At 39.1% G+C, this 16,549-nt stretch overlaps 1 protein-coding gene across 1 annotated transcript in view; it reads right to left on the bottom strand.

Annotated features, from left to right (window-relative positions):
* Positions 1–409: 409 nt before the first annotated feature.
* PDE10A (phosphodiesterase 10A) overlaps positions 410–16,549 on the bottom strand; it is a 299,066-nt gene continuing 282,926 nt past the window's right edge. Inside the window, 4 exon segments of the mRNA XM_060115412.1 lie at positions 410–3,533; positions 5,802–5,890; positions 8,348–8,428; positions 11,490–11,601. Coding sequence (XP_059971395.1) covers positions 3,416–3,533; positions 5,802–5,890; positions 8,348–8,428; positions 11,490–11,601 — 400 coding nt within the window. The 3' untranslated portion in view covers positions 410–3,415.

The following is a 16,549-nucleotide window of genomic DNA, read 5'->3' as shown; positions in this document are numbered from 1 at the left end:
ATATACCAAGAAAGCAAAATTCACTGAGGTTGATTGCATAAAATAAAGAAAGCATAATATCTGAAAAGCATGCTAAAAAGAGGAAACCTACACTGAACAAATCTAGTTCTGAATTAGCTTTGTTTTTGCTGCTGTGAGAACAAGTCACCCCGAGGAGCACCGTGATTGTCTGCACAGATGCTTTTCCATTGAGAGAAGAGTCAGGATGGAGGACAACGGTGTGTGACTAATTCAAAACCTGGTCTCTCTTCCAACATTGGTTTCTCACGTGCTTCTCAGAAATAACTAAAGCTGGGAAATGGATCACAATTCCTGCCCTAGTAAAAGGTTCATTTTTGAGAATTCCTTTCCACATTAATTGCATTTAAGATTTTCTATTTAATTAAATCACAACTAGTAATTAATCAGATACTTGCATTTTTTAGAATTTTATTCCGCTGCCCAAGTTCAATAGTTCACGTTGTTAGCATGCATTTCCAAGAAAATTTCTAGTTAAAAAATATATTCACCGTCTCTGAAGGGAATAATTGCATTTGATGATAAAACTGTATCTATTATAAATCAGCACAACCAATAAAAATTTTGCAAATCAAATATTCTACATATACTCACAGCTGGTTACCAAATTTATACTGAACAGGGAAACATTGGCCCAATATAAAATACCACTTTAAGGAGAAACTCATCAAAACTTTTGGCGATAAAAACCATCTACCCTTTAAAGAAAAAATCTGGGGAAAAGACAAAACAGAACTCAAAAGCGTGTCTGCTAAATAAATCTGCTGAGATACAAGATACTCCTAACTGTGTGTTTTCCAAAACAGATTGTTAACTAAATATCACTGCATCTGAGGCCCTTTCATTTTAGGTAAATCTATGATTCCTAAGTCAATCTTACACATGATAAAAGTAATAGTAACAGTTTACATTAGAATACAGTCCTTTGTTCAAACTTTGCTTCTACTATGACTATTTCACAAGAAATCAACCAACCAATAACTCCATACACGTTTCTTTGGGAAACTACTGTTCAAAGTACAGGTCACATAATGCAATACACCTGGGTGTGCCAAAATAAGATACTTTTCTCTAATAATCATGTCAGAACAGCAACCTTAAAAATGCAAAAATAGCCATAGCATTCCCTCCCCCATGACTGTTGTCTATTTCAAGAAGCAGAATTCATGCACTCTTTTAAAATCCTTTTAATTAAACAATAGTCTTCAGTGATATTTCCTTCCCCCTTGCAATTCAGTCTCCAGGTTCAGTTAGATGACCTAAGTAAGTTTTGTGATTAAAGTTGAATCTTATGGGTCCAGTTTCATACATTTGGCTGTAGAAAGTTTGGATGTATGCAACTTTTTAGAATTCAGTTCTGTGAATACATGAACATGAGAAAGGACTCTTTCTAGTCAGCTCTATATCAAACCATATACATTTTCCAACATGAAAAATCACTTTTTGAAGAATGGGGCTGATTTTTACTTTTCACAGATGTGTTTGCATCTCTCTCCCTTTCTCTCTCTCACACATATATGTGTGTGTATCTACATACATGTGTGTACCTACATGAATGTCTATGTGTGCACAGCTACACACATCCGTGTGTGTGTGTGTGTGTGTGTGTGTGTGTATCTAGCCACAGTGGTATTCTGTCTCCTTTGTTATTTCATTTTACCTCATACTGTATAATTATAATAGCAAATGGAGTTCCATGTAAGGAAGATGGCGACTTTCAGAAGCCCATAAGGAAACTGAACACGCAGTGGTAATTTTAAAATAAGAACTATGTTTATGTATAGCTAACTCTGCTGCAACACAAATAAACCATATTATAGAAACACCTGATTTCATCATTTTTGCAAAAACCAAGCTCATATGAAAAACAATGTGTATAGTATTGGATATGTAGAAGAATATTTTTCAAAATTTATTTTGTTGAAAGTACTATTCCAGTTTCCTGCTTCGAGAATCATGGATAAGCCATTTGTTACGGCTCAGCCTAGCACTTCTGAGACTCTAATTCCTTCAGGTCGGGACTAGCACAGCTTCGGAGGTTACCATGTCATTGTGCTAAAAATCTTTAAAGCATTCATATGCACCAGAAGTGACTGGTTTATAATCCTTGTAGGAGGGGGTCCAGACTATTACTTTTGCATATTTTTTCAAAACATTTACATTGTAGAGTAATATGAGCCTATCAAAACTGATACAGGAGAGGCTATGCAGAGGCAGGTGTCTCTGTAGATATTCAATCTTGAGCAGAGCAAAGAGAACAGAGATGGGCCCCAATTCAGCTGCCTAGGGCAGAGAGCTTACAAAAGACCATGCAGAGTGCGAGCACGAGGGGAGTACAAACAGGAGATGAATGAGCGGCTCGCAGTGAAGACTCCCGGAGGCTTAAACGTTATGGTTTAATTGATATTAGGAGAAATGTATGGTCTTGTAATTAAATAATTTGTAGAACAACCCTTTCACTTTGAATGTGAGTTTAAGATTTTGCAATGACATCAAGTGAAAACACAAAAAAATCATTGTTAAAAATTCACGTTTTACATCCGTAAGAATTGTCCGTTGAAAAAAAATTGTATGCCTTGCTTTTATTTTGTTCTTTATGTAAAGGGTTTAGGAAATTTGCCAAGAAGACTACAATAAAGAAAAAAATAAAGAAAAAATATTCTCTGACATTTTTTGAATTGATACTTGGATTTCTGAGATTTAGTATGATGTATACCTGCATCTCGTTTCAAGAGGATAGAAAATCTGCTTCCTTTAGTGTTAAATTTATTCATCTAAGCTCTTTAGTATAAGCTTACAGAATACGCTTTAAGTCCACCTAACTTTTAATTCATGAGGCTCTGAAGAAGAATCGATTTTCCCACACTGATTGCAGAAAGGCGTTTCTTACTCTGTAACCTCGATGCCACGTGTCTGAGGCTGTCTGCTATGATTCACGCTAATTACAAGTAGGTCACACATGAACATCCACAAGAGTAACATGTAAAAGTTCCTATTTATAACCAACAACATCAAAGCAACACTGGTATGAAAGTCAAAGTACAATATCCTAATAGTACCGTTTTAACCCTCACTGGAAAGATACAGTGGAAAAGTACCCCTTCCGAATAATTCTCCGTTTCCATTAAGGCCTCAGCTCTATTAGCCCATTAGAAAAGGCCAGTTCACAAGGAGTCACTGGGGCTGTGGATTTCTGGTCCTGGCTGATCACCGTCTGTGACACAGTACAGAGGAGGCTGGCAGGGAGACGTCTGCTGGATGTGTTTACTTGATGGTACCTTCTTGAAGAGGTCTGCATCCCAGTTACCAGGTGTAGGTTCCCCCCACAAAAATAAAAGGAAGAAAAGTCAAAGAAGCAAGATGAACGTCTTCAGGTGGGAGGGCTCAGGGGCAGACATCAGTCATCGATCTTCACGGGCAGCTTCTCCGAGGTCCCCTGGGCCGCCGGCGGGTTTGAGATCCACACGGCACTCTCCTCCCCTCGAATCACCTTCTCCCACTGGCTCAGGTTATTCCTGGAATAAGAGATACAGTGACAGGGGCTGTTTCAGAGAGAATTTCTGGACTCTGTCCCAACAATTATCCTCACCATCCTGGGGCATAACTCAGCCTGATGGCTTTTGGGTGTCGTTTTGACTCTGGTGACCTTGATTATAACCAGCTTGCAGGCTCCCAGCCTGTCCTCCGACTCGGCACCACAGCTCAGTCTCCTCAGAGGAGCCTCAACCACCAAAGCCCCGTCCCACCAGCTCGTTTCTTAGCTGGGATTCACTGGAAAGGGGACTGAGCTGACGGGTGACCACCGAGGACACGCGGGATGGGAGGAAAGGGTGGGAGGGGACCTGGAGCCGCAAGTTCATCCACCAATGACACCTCTGGCCAGGTCTTCCCACCCCATGGGGGGAAGTGTGTGTCCCCCCAGGGCGGCTCCATCCCCTTCACCCCACACGCGAGACCGGGGAGAAGTCTTATTTTGAACACCGTGTCATGTATTAGAAAGGCACCATAAGTTACACCTGCTACAAACTTTTGAAATTTCCTCATTACGAGGTTGTATTTGTGCTCCGGTGGCCTCTAGTCTCAAACACAGCCGCACTCCCCCACCTCCTGTCTTCCCCTCTCAGTATCTGCAGCTCAAGGGTTGCAGCCTCCTCCTCTCCGCCGATGGTGTGAGAACTCCCTCTGCCTGACCACCACCCTGCTGGCCTGGCTAACCTCGCAGAGACCTCATCAACATTCTCCACTTTGCACCTTGCTTTCTCACATGCAAAGTCAAAATCAGAAGGGAACCTTAGTATTAGCAAACACAAAGTTCATGCAAAGCAGACCTGCTAAGATACCTTTGGACAAAAGAAACCCCTAAAATATAACCTGAAAAATGTAACGCTTTAGCTTTTGTCCTATGTCATCAGGTATCATTTTCCCAGAACCTGAAGAGATTTTTTGATATATTGGGAAAAAAAAACACCCACTAACTTTGTTGTGTTTCCTTGGATACAATGATACGTGATGAATTTTTCAAGTTTTAATCATATTGAAATGGCCTTTAAGGGATTATGCGGTTTAGCCAAGTCCACAGTAGCAAGAAAGCATCAAAACTGCTGAGACAGCTGAATAACAATCCCAGAGCTTGAAAATAATAGCAAGCATTCATTCTGCTGGTTCTAAATATTTAGTGCAAATACAGAGAATTTTTGGACAAAAAGGACTTCTGAGTAATGCCTGCATCTATTTTTTTTTTTTTTTTTTTTTTTTTTACAACATGCTGCTTGGATTTCAATTGATATTCTCTTTTTGCTTTGGTGGGACATTCATTTTTCCAACCTGACTCTATCAAGAATGAATACTCACTCACACTCCAAACTGTCCACATGGCTGAGCCCTTAGGGAATAAGATAATATTTTCAGAAACTAGCTACTGATTAAGGTCAGTGATGGTGCAACAAAATACACTGGGATGTTCTGTTTATCTCCACAGGAGCAGAGAAGAAAGAGAATCACTTAAATAGGAAAAAGCAGGATCTTTTAAAAATTTTCTTGCTTGTTAGTTTGTTTTCCTTAAAGAATGAGTTCATCAGGTAAGTTTCCACAGCAGAGAATGGGAGCACGCTAAATCCTCGGATTTTGTTTACAAATATATCGTCACATGTCTGTTCTCCCCCCAAAGGTGCATCTACTCCAGCCCCTCAGTGTAGTTCTGGCTGGGTGGTTAGAAAAATCGTGTCGAAACCAATTCCCCTGCAGAGAATCAACTCACACAGCCGTTGTTCCACACCGTTCGCCTTCCCCAAAGGAATTTCCTTTCAAAGTAAGATGAAAATCTTAAAAATTTTCCAACATTCTTAGCTGAGTTTAGCCCTCCAAAAAGATGATGAGAGGACACAGAGAAATCTGAACTAGAACAGATCAACTGTTGATGGCTTGCATTTCTTCTGGGAAGAAAATGAAACTTAAAGAAGATGCCATTCAAGATTCCATCTCTTCCATTCAAACGATAAACTGTGTGATTTAAACTGGGTGCCTTTCCAAACCAGCAGCCCAGAAAAGATATTATTGTCTTCTTCAAAACAGCATTGGGCAGGGATCTCTGAGTCATAAGAACGAACAAACAAACAAAACTTCAAAACTTTATGAATAAATACTCTTGATGTATACTTGTTACATAGGCAAACACACAGCCCATTTATTGTAAACTGTAGTGAAGACACATATACTTGGAGATAAAACCCTATACATTCTTATCTTTTAAAAAATAGCATCACAGGTTGAACTACTGTGCATACCTGCAGGCTTTCAGGAGAGGCTCTGTGGGCGGGAAGATCTGGGTGAGAGTGGTGTAGCAGGGAATGGCCACGGCATTGTAGAATCCAAGCTGCCTCAGCGCAAAAACCACGGACAAGAAACACAATTGCACATTAGCAATTCTAGTAGCACTATATTCCTCAAGTGAATTTTCTACTCCTCAAGCCTACCTAAAAAACGAAATGTTCCGGTTTTGCTAAGTAATCTTTGGCTCAAGGAACGCTACTGCAGATTACAGTTAAAAATTCATTAAAATACATTCACAAAATAAAACATAAAAATTTAAAACATAAAAAGAAGTTAATCTAAAACCCAAGTACAATATTCAATGGGATTCTATTTATAGATTAGTTATAACTCAGGTCCTATTTTTATCTCTGGTCAAATTTACTACTTTAAGTGTTAAGCATTTCAAAGTCAAATCTGCTATTCTTCTACATGGGGGACTCTTCGCCAACTTAATATTCAGGAATCACCCACTGTTGGGTGTCTTGTTTGTTACTCTTAGCTTTGGTACCTCATTTGGTTTACTGAAATTTTCTTCATCTCCTCCCTCCCTTTTTTTGACCTACGACAAATCTCACTGACTTTATCATAGCACTCTCAGGTAAGAGCTCTCTCAATATGTCAGAATTTAAAGTTTTTAATCTGTGATACTTTAAAAAAATATATTAAAGATTTTATTAGGAATTATTCTGGGCCACTGTGCACATAAGTGATGCTGGCCCCGACTGGCCTTTGAAGGCCACATGGAAAAGAGCTGCTGGATGATTAACCAGAGAACACAGACTGTCTGGCTACAAATAACTGCCCTAATGGTTGACAACATGTACAAGATAAAACTGGCTCTTTAGATAAAGTGACGGGCAAGCCATGGCTTACCAGTTTCTTAACTGAATTTCGGTAAGACACACCAAGGAATATAGAAGAGTCAAATCTACTTGGTTCCTTTCTGCTTTCTCCTGTTGTAAAGTCTATCATCATAGTCATCGTGCTAGAATAAATGCATTTCCATTTTTAACTTTACAGTTCACGCACAGACTTTCTTATGTCAATATTTTGCAGATGCCATGGAGCAGAAGGTCTCGAGAGAGAGACTAATTATTGGGAAGTAGAGTCTTTTATTTTTATGGCAAAGAATAATTTCATAGTAATCTCAAGTCAGAAGCAATATATTTGGTAAAATACTAGCTGACCACAGAAATATTTTATTTAAAATTCTCTAATACTATAAATGGATCTGGAATTTTGGCAGAAACATACTACTCTTAATGGAATAACATGAGAACAAAGTTCATTCCCTGACAACATCTTCAGTTCTCTTATGTACCCTATTGGGATGACTGCTCAACTATTTACAAGGAAAAGCTAACATCATCAACTCCCTATCTTATCCATATAACAAGATAAATTCCAAACGAATTAACAAATTAAATATAAAGTGATGAAATAAAAAAAAATAACTGAAGAAAATATAGGCAAATGTTTATATAATCTCAGGGTGGGACAGGACTTTTACAATGTGACATGAAAAGCAGGCACAAGACAGGAAAGAATAATCACTGTGATTACCTATACGGGAAAGTTCCACAAACAATGTTAAAATAAAACTAAACTGCAAAATCCACCTGCAACATGCATGGTAGGCATGTCAGTACACAGTCAGCAGAGAAGGAAAGTGAGCCTCCTGCTAGAACTGGTTAAGGATACGAACAAGTAAAGTGCTCCCCAGAGCAATGATGGCGAGAAAATCATGCCACCTCTTGCTGGGCTGTGCCCTCCAAGAGCTGTGGACAAGCTTAAACTTTTGTATTAAGAGTTAATAACTTAACTTTAAATAACTAAGTAGGAAAATTTGAGAACTTATCCAAAACCTTCATCTTGTGAATTTTCTGAAATGTTTTCTAAACTGAATTTTATATTATATTTATTTGTCCACAACTAACATCCTTATTATGATGTTAGAAGATTGAGAGTTTAAAAAGACCATAATAAAAGGAATATATCACACCACACACGCACACATGCAAAACTAACAAGGCACAAGAGCTCTCGAAACATCAAAAATTAACATAAATTATGTAGTAAGACCTGAAAAGAGAATAATTGGTGCCAGTTTATGGTAAGACAAAACTCAAAATGTACTAAAATATATGCATTAGTTGTTAGGAAAAGTGGACCTAATCAAAATCTATAATGTTATTCTCCAAAAAATATCTTTGTACATTTGATGACAAAATATTTTCTGCTTGCTAAAAATATCAACAATTCAAATGCATCCATCCCCTCTATTTCAAGTAAGAAAACAAAGCCTGCAATTGACTGCAATTTCATCCGTAGATGACAAGGCTAGCTGTGAATCCTTTAATTCCAACTAGGATTTCCCATTCGTGGTCTTACTATCCTCCAAGTCTGTCTAAATGGAGATTTCAGGTGGTTCCAGGTCCTATAAGACTGCATATGCTTTGTATTCATATCTGCTGTTATGGCCACTGTAAACAATTGGACTTTACAACACAATTCATACCTGGCCTTGTGGGACTTCGTCCTTCTTGTCTCTGTCCATCATGGGAATAGGCTGTATTCCCAGCTTCTTCATTTCATCACCCTGGGAGAAACAGGGGAAAGCAAGGCTCTCTCAATTTTATAAACTGTTATAAAACTTTGGTATTAATGAGCTGTTCCCTTTTTTCGTTAATTTTCTTCAAAATGAATAATGTTGCTGCTTAATGACCCAAACAAATGTCAGAATAATAAAGAAATGTAATGTATTATTGCAGTTTTTTATCTTGATACTCCTCTCCTGCACTGAATTACCAGAAACCTAGCCATCTCTTCTGGTTTCATTTTGTAGAAGTTAGTGAAAGTTAGGAATAAGAGGAGATAAATGTGTGAGGAGGAACACGAGTACAAAATGTGCAATAACCTCAAGGTCTGTATCTCACTTCTTCAGATGATTTTTCACATGCAGTGCACCAGGTGAAGCTAGGCTTTAAAGAGGAATATTGATACATCAATAATAAACAATAGTCTACTAAAATATGTTCAGTAAAGGTACAGTATAACTGGCTAGACATTAGCATAAAGGTTAAAATTATAGATGTTTATTAAAGATGTATGATATCACAGGCTCTGTGCTAGGCAACTTGTAATATTATTTCACTTAATCTTCATGAAATACTATGAGTTAGATATTATTATCCCCATTTTATAGATTTTAAAAATTATCTTGCTGTTTTTATTTATTTTTTAAGGTTAAAGTTTGTTAAAAATTTTACTGAATACCTCACTCTTCCCTCACGTTTTTTAATTATTTAATTATTTAATTTTAATTATGCTTGTTTTCAGAAATCCAAAGCACAGAACAACTAAAACCACCCTGAATTTGCTAAGATAAGGTCTAGAGACAAATTACTATAACCCTTGTTAAGAATGTTTGTGTACAGGACAAAGACACTTGCCTTGACTACGTAAGGTCACTTGAACTATAGAGTTTGCTCTGGTGTTGTTGCTTTAAATATGAACAGCAGTAGTTCTCAAGCTTTTTTTTTTCTTTTCTGTCCTAAGTGAATGAAAATAACTAGGCCCCTTGCTCAAGGATGTCACAAGCCCAACATACAAAAAGATTTAAAATAAGCAGTGATTTGAATATGTACTCGAATAAGGATTGATGCTGACGAGGAAAACAATGGGACACCATGGACCGTGTGTGCAGGAACACAGGGGTGTCTGGGGCTCAGTGGGGAGGGGCTGCAGGGGTGAGGGAGGGAGCCCCAGGCAGATGAAACTGCACAGCACGGTCAGGGACCCAGAGGACAGAGGGGTTGAAACGTGGGAGAGCCTGGAGAGGCAGAGGGCTTGCTGCATCAAGCGCGTGATTTTCATCTTTATCATATCAGCGTGGAGAGACGGAAGATGGGAGGTGTGCTACTGACATAAACAGAATTAAAGTCGTCCTGAACCTGCAAGTGTGGTCACCGAAGCACAGAGATGAGTCAGAGAACTGGCCTGAGGGCTCAGTCTCAGTACTAAGGCAAGGATTTCATCTCCAGCATCATGACACCAGAGACTATACTCTTAATCACTGTTACACTGATTTTAAAAGATAAAGGCAAGGAACCCAGTTAGAAGTTGCAGTAACCCAGGCGGAATCTGGTGAAGCTCTGAAGAAGTGGGAGAGAGTGTGGGGCCGAGGTGAGAAGCGTGGACTTTATGAACGATCAACGGGCAAGACTGGGTGATTACATTTCTGTTTCCACCCCCGGACTACGAGCTCCCTGCAGACGTCATTTATGAGCATTCGGGCAGCTAATTGCTCCCTGTGGGCTGTTTAACCAATGGGCGATAGAAAGGGAAAAAGTCTACACGTCTCTCACATTTCGATTCGTATTTTAGAATCCAAATATAATTGTTATGGTATGAAGTATGTCATAGTTAAATAAATAAAAGTATTTGCAAAACAATAAGCTAGCTTCAGACAAGTTTTCTTATGTGGTATTTATAGAATTAATTCTAGGTTACTACTTTTAGACACACATGCAAATTAAGTTGACTGTGATAATAAAGTCAAACATTACAGCTCAGACATGTACATCTAAAAACTATCTTCCTGAGTCTGATAGTAACTAGATTTTGACACACACACAATAAAATAAAGAAAAAAAAACATGCAAGAGGATGCCTACACAATGTATGCATTGTGTATTTGAGAAATAACACCATAAGTATATTCAACTCAATGCCCGTGGTCCTCACCCAAAAAAAATTCTTCGACTTTACAATTATAAGACAGATCAACATTATAGACTATTTCTACTAATTGTTAGCTGAATGATTTACTGTTTTTTACTTTTTACATCCACTCTTCTACATGAATGAGCTTTATGGTTTGAACCATCAACTACCGAACTTTTTGTCCTCCAAATTTACTTTTACTTCTTCAGAACAAATGAGGTGCACAAACACTTTACAGTTTTTTTCCATAATCTTTGAATATGCAGGAATCTAAGTATTTGTGGATTCATTTGAATAAGAGAATTATATTCTACTTATTCATGGCAAATCAAGGAGTAAACACATGTTTCTGATAATTTGGATAATCAGTCTAGAAAAGGTATTCATGAAAGTAATTCACATGGTTGTTTCACATGTCAAGAATTCATGGATTAACATCCCACATATTCTACAGAACTCATAATTTGCAGCTGAATTGACCATTTGGTATATTTACATAATCTCAGTTTCTACGGTACAATGTGATTATTCTCTCGAATTTCTAGCTGCAGGCACATAAAGCCCGTGATATTGTGGGTCCCCCTTAGTACGTTTTCCAGTGGCTGACATAAAGGAGATGGCCTAATACAGTTTATTGGATGGATGACAAAAGATTGGCTATTAAATAAGGAAAACTCTTGCACTACTGTTCAGGGAATCAGTTCCTGAAATATTTCAGTGGAGATCAGAGAATTTACACACATATTCAAGTCAGATGTAACAGAATGACTGTTCTTACTTCATACCTGTATAAATGCTAAACAATAGTTTTTTTAAGTAACTAGCAACATGAGCAACTAAGATACTGTTACTAAATTATCCTTATATTTAATTTCTTCCCAATTGTTTCTCATTTCTTGATACTATCTATGTTCATATAAAAATCAAGGACATACCTCAGCCCAGAATTCTGCATATATATCATTTGCTGTCAATTTTGTTACTGGCCACAGCTTTGTCACAGAACAAAGATCACAGGCAGTCATCATCAAACCAATGACACGGTCTCTAGAATACAATAATATAAAACTGGTCACTGCAGCATTTGCAAATTTATAAGAACAACTGGAAAGACTTCTGTATCTTCAGGAGTGAGTGAGGCCTAAAGTGGGCATCACTTCATGGTGGGGGAACGATAGCATTAGAGAGCAGATACAACTAACAGGCAAAAAAATAAAGAATTAAAGAACAGTGTAGCTTTAATTGTAAGAACATCAGTCACTTCTGTCCCTAGTTCCACGAAGAGTATATCCTGTGTTCCTGCTGTCTGGCTGTTACTGTTGAAATAAAATATTATGTGGGCACGGCCCTGATACCATCTAAATCCCCTGCTATATTTTACTGCCACAAACCAGATTTTGACTTTCATGGAATTTTGGAAATTTAGAGTGAGAAGAAACCTTGAAGAAAAAAGTCCCAATCCTTTCATTTTATATAAGGAAAATCTGAGGTGCAAATAAATGAAATGATGTCTTCAAGGTATAACTGGCTTAAGACAAGGCCAGAGTAGATGTAGATTTCCAGAATTCTCTCCCATCTCTCCACCTGCAGAGAAATGTGATGTCTCCAAACACTTTACAAGCTCCAACTTCCCAACTGAAAGGAGTTTCCTTTTCAATTGCTTTGCACTCACAACTATGTGTTCTAGGTCTGATTTTTTATTCTAAATATGGTTTGGTTTAATATTTCCTCTTAGAGAAAGATAAAAATTGCTTAAAAGAATTCAAACAGACATAGCCCCTATAATTTTAATGCATCTGGTCTAGTGACATGCAGTTACCCTAAATGAAGTCTACACTTACTGGTGGCACTAAGTACTAGTTATTAAGAGCCTTTAATATTACTGACATTAACTTTTACAAAGCAAATTACATAATAATAAAAGGCAAATTATTGAGAAAGACACAAAACAACATAACAAGTGAGAAGGTGTCATAATTCCAGCTCCTACCTAAATTCTAATGCATCTGAGGACTCCACTGCTGCTCAAGGCCACCTTATTTCCTGGAGGTGCACAGACAATCCCCATCTGTGGGCACAGTACTCCCTGGGTCCTGAGCCTGCCCACCAGGCCCAAAGCATAGTAAGAGCATCTGTTGGTCGCGTGGGCAGAGTCTCGGATTTAGTGGTGTTCCCTAAAGCAGGTTCCTTTGATGCCAATCACTCATAAGGTTCTTTCATTTTCCATCAGCCAATTTCGTTTAGCCCATTAGCCTAATTAAATGGTATCTTCCACAACTTTACTTTTCATTAAGGACACATGTCAAAAGGGTATCATGTCTCTAACAGGGAATCCTAAATAACTTTAAAAACGTCCATGAGACTTACATGTACCCATCCTGTGACCCCAAAACAGATGCCACGTGAAGATGCAAATCCCTTAAAATGATCAGGAAACCCCATGGTTTCTTGATGAGGTAGTTTCCTAAGCACTTTGTGCTTTTAAAAAAGAATATTTATTTCTGTATTTGGGCTTCTAAAGCAACAAGTATATTATCTGTTTGCTCAACAGATAAATTCATTTAAACAGAAATAAAACATGAGAAAAAACTATTATTTTGTTAACAAATAATTATTTCATAAGATAGAAATAATTCAATCTTATTCAATCTACATTCACACAAAAAAATCAGCATTTATTTCTTTTGGCTAAATATTGTAATAAGCTTTATCTCAAAAAAGATTTCTTATCTCATAAATCTATGAAAAAAATGTTAATAGAACTGGGCGCTGGAAAGCATGTGGAGCCAGCTTTCTCACTGGATATGATTCCGTAGGTAGCATTGCTACTACTAGGGTTGAAAAGTTTATAACCTAGTTATCCTTTAGATTTCACTATCAAAACTACTTAGACAAAACAATTTAAGAGTATTTTACTGTGAACCAAACAAGTAAAAATTAAGACAGATAAGAAAATTTGTACTAAATGCCTTTAGTAAATAAAAATTACTCATTTTTGACTCTCCATGACAAATCAGCTAGATGGTCATGGTTTTTCAGAAATAGTAACCTGAATTGGAATTGTTTTATTTCTTTCTCTGAGTGGAATATAGACCTAATGGTATAGAGACCTAATTTGTAATGCATTCCAATAACCAACTGTGAAAGGGATGGAGTTTATGCCAACTGTGTTCTTGGTATGATCTTGCACAGCCTCCTGGCTAAGAGCACTGCAGTAAGAGCACAACACAATGCCTCTATCACAGATAGTTTCTACGGGGGTAATTTCTGGGGGGACTGACTACATTCATTTATTCCAAAAAGTCTTGAATGCCTGTATGTATCAGGCACAGCGAAAATAATAAACAAAATAAGCACTGCTCTTGTAGAACTAATGTTCCAATGGTGAGAAGTAGAAAATAAGGTAAAGATTTTCACACAACAAGTCTATATAAAAAATATTTTAGGGGACTTCCCTGGTGGTGCAGGGAAGATAAGACTCCATGCTCCCAATGCAGGGGGCCCGGGTTTGATCCCTGGTCAGGGAACTAGATTCCACATGCATGTCATAACTAAGAGTTCACATGCCGCAACTAAGGAGCCCATGTGCCGCAACTAAGGCACCCACGTGCCGCAACTAAGGCCCAGTGCACACAAATAAATAAATATTTTAAGAGAGGCAAAAATATGAAGATGAGAGAGAGAGTCCAGCAGAGACGGCAGTGTGCGTACAAGTCCTAATATGGGAATAGGTGAGGTGTGCTGGAGGAACAGCGAGAAAGCCTGTCTGACAGAAACGCAGGAGCAAAGAGGGGCCAGGCCGCTGCTAAGCCTCCAGCCAAGACGGGACCAAGTCTGACGGTGAGATGCTGGCAGCTGTGAGTAGAAGAGTGACATGACACACTTTTAAGGAGATCCCTCAGCTCTGCCCAGAGGAGGATGAACTGTAGCATTGTAGGGGGAGGGAAGTTTCTGAGAGGCCGTTTAGGAGAACACATGGCAGTCCAGATGCGCGAGGATGGCAGCTTGAATTAAGGTGACAGTAGCGGAGACAAAGAAAGTAGGAGGGTTCTAGTCGTTAGAGGCAGAGCCAAGTTGAAATACGTTAACATCCACAGAGTTACAATGAGACATCTCTCTCCGTGTCTTTCCCTCCTCCCTTCTCCCCACCCCCCAGCATCATCCAGACCGGCTAGAGCAACTTAAAACACAGGACCTGTCACAGGTGAGCAGAGGTTCTGACCTGAAAGCGAGCGCCTCTTGTCAGTGTGTACGTCTGCCTTCCCAGGGCCAGTCTATTTTAAAATTCTCTTCCCACATCCCACGATCACAGAATCACAGAACTTTACAAAAGGGAGAGAAAAGAAACCACACAGCCTGCAGGATCTCAGGTGAGTTACTGGTGGCCAAAAAGGAAGCCCCAGCTCTCCCCCACTGGCCCCTCATCCCATGCCACAGACTCTGTAAAGTTAGTTAGCCGAGGATACGATGTCCTATTGCAAAAGAAGTAGAACCACGCAGATGAAACATATATGCAACTTTATAAAAGATTTCAGGTAGCACTGTGAAGAAAAACAAAGAATGAATTCTCATATGATTATTATTACAATTTCTCACTTGTGTGAATAACTAGAATTCAAAAAGACTGAAAGGCTGGCTGGATTTCCACAGTGAGCTGGAAATGTAATACTCAGGACCTCTGATTCTCTACCCTCACTGTTTACTAGGCTCTGACCTCATTGCAACCTCCCACATACCAACTAAGTCTTTAAATGGGAGAGAAATTTAGAAATATAGCCCAGTTGTAAAACACAGTAACTTTAATACCTACTTCACTACAAGGTTATATCAGCCAGGATCCTGACATGAAACAGATGACACACCCAGGAGAATTGGAGGATTGACTGAAGGGACTATTCACATGGCCTGGAGGAAAACCAAGGAATAGTAAGGCACCGAGGGCCAGTGTTAGTAGGCAGGTTCCCACCCAGGGCCTGGAGGGATGAAGGACAGCTAGCAAGGGCCTGAGGTGTTGCCCCCAGAAGCGCTGTTAAACCGGGGACCCACAGGGAAGAAGCAAGGGGAACGAACACACCAACTCTTCTCTCCTCCTGCCCTCTGATCTCTTGTCAACGTCACCCGTGGCTGAATCCAGATGAAAGCTGGAGGGAGGGCAAGGGAGCTGAGTGACTTGCCCCTGGGGATCAAAGTGGAAGACAAGCTTAGTGGATCTGGGGGCCAAATGGAGGTCGCCCAACACATGGGAGTAGCCCAGAGGGGGAGCTAAAAAGCTGTTGTTCACACGGAAAAGTACATTTGAAATTTGAACCATTTAAATATTAAATTGCACAGAAATAGAAAAATGAATTTAAAGCCAACATTTCTACTAATCTAAGAAAATCTATGCCATTAGGTTTTGGGGACCCAGCACAAGATTGTCACCAAAACAACAGAAAGAAAAGAAAACAAATGTACATCCTGCTTATCTTAGAGTGTGCATATAGAAAGAGCTTCTATTAGGAGGTGTCTTTTTTTTTTTTTTTTTTGCGGTATGCGGGCCTCTCACTGTTGTGGCCTCTCCCGTTGCGGAACACAGGCTCCGGACGCGCAGGCTCAGCGGCCATGGCTCATGGGCCCAGCCGCTCCGCGGCATATGGGATCCTCCCGGACCGGGGCACAAACCCGCATCCCCTGCATCGGCAGGCGGACTCTCAACCACTGCGCCACCAGGGAGGCCCTAGGAGGTGTCTTAATTGTAACTGTTAGAGCAGGTCAGTAAAGTGGCGCCAAGTGGTTAAATAAAAAGCAAGTGCTTGGGGGTATACGAGTGGATGTTTTCCTTAGAAACTGTCATCTAGCCTTATTTTAATCCCTTTGTTTTATTTTAAAATTAGGTCATACATAGCATGTGAAAAGAGACTAGGTTAAATCCGTTTTCCCTTAAATTATCATTTTAATGATTTTTTTTCTTGTTTTAAAACTTATCTTCAAGGAATTTTAAATCAGTGTACTGAGT

This window comes from Mesoplodon densirostris, chromosome 12 (assembly GCF_025265405.1).
Source record: "Mesoplodon densirostris isolate mMesDen1 chromosome 12, mMesDen1 primary haplotype, whole genome shotgun sequence".
In the NCBI taxonomy this organism is placed as follows: domain Eukaryota; kingdom Metazoa; phylum Chordata; class Mammalia; order Artiodactyla; family Ziphiidae; genus Mesoplodon; species Mesoplodon densirostris.
The sequence above is the reverse complement of the archived record's forward strand: the minus strand, read 5'-3'. Positions and strand labels throughout refer to the sequence as shown.